This window comes from Lepidothrix coronata, unplaced genomic scaffold (genome assembly GCF_001604755.1).
Source record: "Lepidothrix coronata isolate B3197 unplaced genomic scaffold, Lepidothrix_coronata-1.0 Scaffold96, whole genome shotgun sequence".
NCBI lineage: Eukaryota > Metazoa > Chordata > Aves > Passeriformes > Pipridae > Lepidothrix > Lepidothrix coronata.
Genome location: NW_016690276.1, coordinates 2,797,827 through 2,806,087, shown reverse-complemented (window position 1 = coordinate 2,806,087; position 8,261 = coordinate 2,797,827). Strand labels below are relative to the sequence as shown.

The 8,261-nt window shown below is 39.0% G+C and overlaps 1 protein-coding gene across 4 annotated transcripts in view; it reads left to right on the top strand.

Annotated features, from left to right (window-relative positions):
• The first annotated feature begins 442 nt into the window (after window positions 1–442).
• The window catches only part of EMCN (endomucin), a 55,707-nt gene continuing 47,888 nt past the window's right edge, over window positions 443–8,261 (top strand). For all 4 annotated transcript variants that reach the window (XR_001876054.1, XM_017822269.1, XM_017822267.1 and 1 more), the window contains exon 1: window positions 443–620. Coding sequence is in view for 3 of the 4 variants with exons in the window: in XM_017822269.1 (XP_017677758.1) it covers window positions 560–620 (61 nt within the window). In the remaining variant the exon portion in view is untranslated. The remainder of the gene's footprint in view (window positions 621–8,261) is intronic.

The window sequence follows — 8,261 nt, the reverse complement described above, 5'->3', positions numbered from 1 at the left end:
ATTCTCTCTCTACCTTTAACATGAAGCAGCTATGATTTTCACCAAGGCCACTTTATGCACCCCAAAAACAAGACAGATGAGGGTTCTTGTTGCTTGTTTTGCTCCTCTGTGTTATGCCCCACTGCCTGGGCTCCCTCATTTCTCATAAATGTCCCCTTTAAAAGTATCACAAACTATAGTATGGAAGCTCGTGATGTATAGCATATTCTAAGGAAAGATTTGCCTCTGTTCAGAAACCTTCCTGACCTCGTGACCGAAGAAGAACAAAATAACGTATTAACAAAAACACAGTTCACTGCCAAAGAAAAGGAGTTCCTGTAAGAACTGAAACAATAAATCTCCTCTGTACTGAACTCCCAGAGGGAGTATGTTGTGTTTCCTCCTGTTCTTTATCAAAGTCCCCAAAATAAGCAGGAATGGGCAGTGACTAGGCACAGTCTCTACACACCTTTTTCCATGGAGTAATTAAGGCCTGCCCCAGAGTGAGAGAGCACTCCCTGCCCAGCTGTGTAAGGGAGGGCTGACAGCATTACCACCACTACCACCACAACCACCAAGCATGAAGCTCCTGGGAATTGCCTTCTTTTTCTTAGCTGTACTCTGTGTTTGTGCTGTGGGAGGTAAGTTCTTTGGCTTTCTTGAATAGACTTGTCACATTTGTGGGGTGTTTTGTGAGCAAAATCTTAGCTGTCAGTAGCTGGATGCTTTTTTTTTTTTTCCACTGCAGTGATTGAAAGACTGTGTGTTGGAGGAAAAGAAGGTACTAACTGGTAGTTGAGTTACATGTGTTCTATGAAAAAACTTTCCTGCCATTGTATTTTTGTGACAGTTTTCTTTTTAGGTATCATGAAGCTCCTAAATCTGAGAGGAATTAAAATTAGAGATATATTTACAAAAGTTTTCAGTTGTGTTTTTCTTCTAAGAAATAAAGCGTCTTTTGTACAGATGGCTTTAGGCGGGGAATTGAAATGTCTGAAAGATTTTGCAATTAATGTTCTTCCAAATCAGATCTATTCTGATGGATTTCCCTGGCACTACGCCAGCAATAAGTTTGGCCAAGAGTATCTCTCCGAAATTATTTTAGTTTTGTCCCCAAAGATATAGGGGCTTACAAAATTTATCAAGTGTCACATACTGAGGGATGCAAGCCTAGGGGTGATATTAGTTACTAAGTGCTGTATTCTTTAAACATGATTCTCAAATGCACAGATTTAATCAAATTTGATGATGTTCACGTGGTTACTGAACTGATGTTTTCATTATTCTTCATCTTGAAAGATCATGCTTTTAAAGTGAAATTAACTAGTTGCCCTGAAAGGATGAGAGAAACTGCAACAACGGCCACTGTCTATCACCTTTGTCAAAAGATACATTTGAAGTAAAATCTGCCCTTTGTCTGCACTTTCCTTTGCTGACCCTCTGGGCCAATGCTTCCACAAATGCCTACAGATTGTCTGCAAGGGATCTATGAATCAGAACTTTAAAAATTGATAATTAATAGATGTCTATCTATTAGATGGGTATCTAATAGAAAGTAGATAATAGATTAACTTATCTATACAAAGTTAATCAACTTTTGATCAGGTTAGGTGTTAAAATCTGGTCTTTTGTGATGTATCTTACACTGTTGCTTGGGCTCACTGCTGTTAGGGAAGAAAATCAATAAAGGAGATTAAAAATAAACTTGTGCCACAGAAAGAACTGCTTTTAAAACTATGTTAAGTAAGTACAAGCCCTGAAAGTCTGTGTTGAAGTACTATTTATTCTCTGTCTGCTACTCCTAGTAAAAATAGCCTTCCTGTCATTGTTGAAGCTTTAATTTCACAATTTGTGAAAAGCAACGTGGAGTTGCATCAAAAAGAGCATATTTAACACAACAGTCCATAAAGCTTACCAGAAAGCAACATGCAAAGGTGGGAGGAATTCTGTCAATTTTATACAATCCTTTCTTTAAAAAGGATTTTCCCTCCTCTGCGTGATATGAATGTGGCAGAACTGATGACAGTGAATAAGCAAATTTTATATATGGTACATTTGTTCTGAACAATTTTGTTTCTGTAAAAGTATTTTTAAATGCTTTATTGCAAGGTAGATATGGTAGTGAAATTCTGTTGGTAAATTCACAATTAAGAATATTTGTGGGAAAATTTGGAGTATGTCTCTACCTTGTGAAAGTAAAGGTGCATAATCTGGTCAAGCTTTCTTCAGGCTACCCCATGCATCAACCTGTTAAGACAGAAGTGGTTTTATTGTCTGTAGTATGAAGCTGGAACGAGTATTTGGATTTCCACTTTTGTGATCCCCAAAGTGTTCTGGGCTGTAATGGCAAGATTTTATAATCTGAAGAGGGGAACTGATGGTAAGAAGGCTAACACTAATCTCCCTTGTGCTCAGTCTCCCTTTTTTTGAACACTGGAGACAGTAGCAAGACTTTTTTCCGGTTGCTTAGGAACACCTTTAGTATCTTAAAATGATGCTCAGTAAAATTTAGAGAAGGTCAAATCACACCCCGGTGTTTTAATATTCCCTCTCCCAGGTTTTGGGGTATTGTACCTTCAAAGCTTACAAAGACAAGTATTCTGTGGGCTTGCAACCTTTTCATGTAATACACACAAGTTGCCTGTCTTTGTATTTTTGTGTATCGTACTGAAGTGGACAAGGATGTTTCCACTGTGGTTAGTAAAGAAAGCACCAAGTCTCCTGTAGGGCTTCCAGATTTCATGCTTTGTATTCAGCCTGTGTGCTGGCAGTGCCTTTCTTTGCAATTTTCTAATTTGTCTTGGGACCTTGCATCCTCAAAAGCCCCTAATGTTTTGGTGAGATCGTGTCAGCACATTACTAGGGGCTCAGTTATGTTCAAATGTGGAGGTTGGTAGCTTCCTGACAGCTCATCCCTCCTCTCAAGGCTTTTCTCAAACTTTGGAAGTTAAATGACATACTTAAAACAGGAGTTCCTTCATGCTCATCTCAAGGTGTTCAGTCCTCCTGGCATATTGCTCTTAATTCTTACCTGTTCCAAAACAACTCAAATAGAAATGCTTTCTGGGTTGATTTATAGCATTTCCAGCTTTAAACAGACAGTACTGGAATGTGTAAAAAAATACATTGTCAAATTATAGTAATCAAATACAAATGCTCTTGAGTCTGCACAAATGTGTGGCAACACAGCACAGCAGATGTCCTCCACAAAGTGCTTGTACCACATCACAGCATCCTTCTCACTCAGGCACCCAGGTTGGTTTCTTGCAGAACTGATAGCAGAGAAGAGTGAGTTGTGCTCCCCTTAACATCAGTCTGGATGCCTTCAGGTTATGTACTCAAACTTAGGAGCTGGAACGGACTGTCTCGTGTTGAATATGTACAGCGGGTGTGTTTATTAGCATCTGATTACTGACCCCTGTTGACAGCTAGCAGTAACTTTATCCAAGTGCCCTGTCAAAATTAATGGCACAAAAAAAAAAAAAAAAAAAAAAGGTGCTTTTTATTTTGGAAAGGTAGGAGCAAGTCTTGGCATTGAGAGCCTGGTCCAAATGCCCCTGAAGTAATTTAGATGTATTCCATTACACTGTGGATCAGCCCTAAGCTACAGGTTTTCCAGCCCCCTTCCCCATTAAGGGGATGTTGTGGAGCATCCTAACCCTACAATGCAGTTGATTAATCCTGACTCCCAGGCTGACAGCTTCAGAAAAGTTCCACTCAACCAGGGCTCCGGTAGTGATTACATATATTTGCAGCTGCCTGAACTCTGCTCTTGTTGGTGTAAACTAGAGGAGATGGATAGCCTTTTCCTTTTCCATCTACTGTGCTCACAAGCCTTCAAGTCTTTTAAAAATTCATTTTAAAAATTAAATACTAGCTAAACTATTTTGAGCAGTTAGAGGTTTTGAGTATAGTCTTCCCTCAATCTGGATTATTATTCGTGTTGGTTCTCTAGAAGACCAGCCAGACACAGACTATCACAGTTGGATCATTGTCTTGTCTCTGAAAATTTGAGAAATGTGAATATGCTTTGCATAAGGCTTTCTTACACCTTTAATTTGCTTGAGCCCAAACTTTGAATGTCTTGAGAATTTTCCTGTTGCAAAAAAAAAAAAGCATTTGGCATTTTTGCTGTTCCCAGCATTTTGCAAAACTAGCTTTGTCAAAGATCAAATTATAGTGCTGGAGGTTATCATAACCTTTAATTGAATATTGAATTTTTATCCCTGTACAGATTTGTTTTGTTCTTTTTTGTTTCCCCTGCCCCCACATTCCTTTCATTCAATAGATCTTTTGCATATGGGGCCAATTTTTGCCTAATGGATTTTAAAGGTGTATTTATTACTGGACAGAAGAAAATTGCTTGTTCTAGCCCCAAAGCTGAAGACAAGTTTACTGCATTTACTGAGGATAGAAGCAGATGGCTTGATACCTGCTTGCTTGTGATTTACAGCCAAAATAAATGGAAATTGAATATGAAGGGCAAGTTGCCTGCAGCATTCAGCTCCAAACCTGAGAATACATAATGCCATGCCCAACAAATGGTTGTCTCCTCTGAAAATTTACCAGAATGTTTTCTCTTCTATTTAGCTTTCTCTTTTTATCTGTATTTAAACCTAGAGTTCTTATTAATATTTATTCCATTATAAATTATGAAAAAAATTGGCTGAGGCTTGGTTTTGTTTGGTTGTGTGGGATGGTTTTTTCTAAGTAGGAAAAGTACCCTGAATCTGGGCTAAAATTGTTTATACATCTGAGTCCTATGTAAAAAACCTGAAAAAGTACGAATTAAAAGTAATCTCCAAGAAACTCTTAACCGATAGTCAGACTAAAAAGACTAAAGACAGTAAAATTGCATGGAAAGCCATCCTTATTACTTGTGGCCCTCATGAAGTGGAGGCAGAGAAGGTATTGTTTGTTTGTATTTTCTGCTGCAACAACTCAAGAAAGACCCTTTAATGTTTTGGGGTTTTTTTGAAAAACAGAGAGACAATGTTGGATTTGTGTGTAATAGCTGTTATTTCCAAATACAAGTCAAGAATTAAAGATTTGGCTCCCTTGGAAGACAAACATCTACTTTTGTGTTCAGCTAGCCCTCTAAAAATAGGTTTCCCAGATGTAAATGGAAGGGTCAAACCCCTGAGTTGCACCGTGTTCTGCCATGGAAGTCACCATCATTATTCCAGCAGCTGAGATACAGGTAGTGATACCTTGGCATTCATCTTGTCAAAATTGGCCCTTGGGTGCCCTAAGAGCTGCATGCTATATCAGCCAGACCTACCTGCATTAAGAAAAGTTTGACACAATTTAATATGATTCTGTCTCTACGCTGTGCCTTCTGACCCTACCTCCCCATGTGAGAAAACTGTGCTGATTATCGCTTGCTGATATAATGACTTGGAACAAAATTCAGCAAGTGTGATCTGCTGGGGTATTGTAGAAAGAGGGTAGGAAGCCCTCTGCTGCCATCCTCACATGTCCTAGAGGCTGGTCTGGAGGGGTCCAAATTAATTCAGAAAGATTTTTTTTTTCTCAGCAGTCAGGGAAGACAACATCCCCTTTCAGGCCAGGCTAACTAGCTAATGCTCCAGAGGTTATCTTTCAAACTAGTAACAGGGCATGGATTTTCTCACTGCTTTTGTGGGGAAAGTGGATGCTTGCCTGACTTTGGTACAGGTGCAAATTCTATCCTATTTATCAATAGAGTATTTTTACAACAAGTTTTAATCTTTTTTCCTTTTTCCAATGACATTAACATGCTCCTGGGTGTGTGTTAGCTACATGTTGTAGAGAGCAATGCATCTCAGGTTTCTGGAACCACAAAGCAAGTGGCACATAGTTTTGCATCATATTTATCTGCTGGAACCTTTCTGCCTTGCCTTATCACTCTAAAGAAATTATGTGTTTTGCTGGGATGGGAGCAGACTTGCTGTCTGAAGTTTTCTACAAGATAAGTAATTGTTCTAAAAAGCACATTCAGTTTGTCTTAATGGTGTGATTTCTCAGTCTGGTACTTGGTTTGATGAGCATCAGTGTAACCAAAACTTCAGGGTTAAATTATTTAAATCCATGATTATATTAATGAGATGTGTATGCTTCCTGCAGATTCCTTCTTTCAAAACTTTTAGCAGGAGATTAATGTCATTTTGGGGCTTGACAGATTTAGCTATTGAGGTAACTACTGATATGAATGGCAAAAGCTTTGGATTTTAGTTGGTCTGAGAAAAATTGTGCCAGGAGATTTACAAACCTCCCTGGCCAGTGATTTGTATTCTTTTTCTCTGTAAAATACTTATTTGTCAAGATGTGTTTTCAGTGCACATTAATTACTTGAAGTGATCAAAACCCCATATATTGCTTTGGGTTTTATTAGTTTTCCTACTTTTTCTCATGCTCAACATTAAATCTAGGGTTTTATTTGAAATAAAGTCTTGATAACCTTCTAAATGTTAGTGCATGGGGTGCTATCTATCCCCATGTGAGGACAGTCTGAAATCATCTTTCCAGACAGATGAATTATTCCTCCTTATCTCAGCATGGGTTATATATCACAGCAATATAGATGATGTAAATATCAGTGTTTGGAAACTCATTCAAAGGTTGTGGAAGCAAAAATATCATCAAATATTGTTAGGTGAAATGGCAAAAATAGGTGAGGATTACTCTCAAAAAATGTGAAATTCAAATATTTCCCCCCCCGAAATTCCCGATCTCATGTCCAAAAGAGAAAGGCAACTTTGGACATGATACATGGCTGATGCTTCCATGGCCATTCAAAGTCTCTAACAGCCAAAATTTGGGCTTTTTCTTTTCCCAGGAATTACAGACTGAAACTCCTGCCAAGTTGTCAAACCTCATTTGCCCTTGACTCCTACAGATGGTCATAAAGGCATAAATCTGTGGCAAGATGAAATGTTTGGGGCCAGTGTGCAGTTTCATTGTAGTTGCTCATTCCTGCGCCGGACTGTTAAAATCTCTTTTTGGAAACTACTGAATTCTTTGAATTATGGAGCTTTCTGGACATCCTGTGGAGTCTTACTCTGTTTTGAGACTAAACACATAGTTCTTAGAAATTGTAACTACACCAAAAGCTGGCTGGTCAGAAACCTCTTCCAGCAGAGCACCTTTAGGTTCTCTTTAGGAAGGTTTCTTCTTATAAGAGTAGTGCATTAATATATTTGCTGTGATTCAGAAGACAGAAAACATATTTAACAAACTATTGGACTTCTAACAACTCACTAGTTTCCAACATCTAACAAAAGGAAGACCCTACTAGAGATCTATGCCAAATAACCCAATACCCAGGATGTGCTAACGACAGAAAGGGAAGGACACAGCACACATATTAGAAGAAAAAAACCTCCCAGTGCAGCACTGGTTTTTAGTTCTCTGCACATTTTATCCTGTCTAGTTCAGATGGCTTCAGAGGATTCCATTATTTCCCTTTTGCGTGTCATTCCCTGTGCTAATGGAGTCATGTGGCTGGTATGTCTTAATGCTCTTGAATTTAGGTGAACTAGTGCACAATTCATCTTATTGGCTTAGAAACACTTTCTTGTAGTGCACTCTCTGCTTCCTCCGTAATTGCTTTCAGCTTCCATTTCCAAGAGCTGGCAGAAAATGCTGTTTTCCAGATGCAAAATGGGAATTGATCATTTCTGGGAGAAGAGGTTGAAGAAGAGCAGAAGGTTTTGCATAGCAATGGAACAGCTTATTCACAGTAGTTGTAATTGTCATGGGGAATAAAATTACTCTAATTGCCAATAGAAGTACAAGGGGTGTCTATAACTGCTCACCAACAGGAAATTAATAGCTCCCAGCTCACAAGGACTTTCCAGTGCCTTGACTGGGACCCGAGATTTTGACAAGGCTGAGCATCCTGAATGTGGGCCACCCTGCTCCACTAGGAAGCTGGTTATCAGCGTGGGAGCTGACATGGCTACTGCAGCAGTTCCCACTGCTCTTGATAGGTCCTCAGTACTGACAGTCTGTTTTAAGTGCTTTCTGAGTAACAACTTTGGTTTTTTACTAGGAATAAAGCATGTGGGAAAAGAGTTTCAGTTTTGCATCTGATCTGAGCAGTTGTGAATTGGTAGAAATTCAAAATAACGAGTTCCAATAAGCTGGGCAAGATACTTACAGACAAGGAGGTCTTCATCAGCTATATGTGCCAATTAGAGGGATGAGATATTTTCAAAGTATACCCTTCATCCTTGCATATAAAGTAACTCCAGTGAGATTGTACTCCACTCAGAGCTTGCAAAGCCCATTTGGGGCCTTCC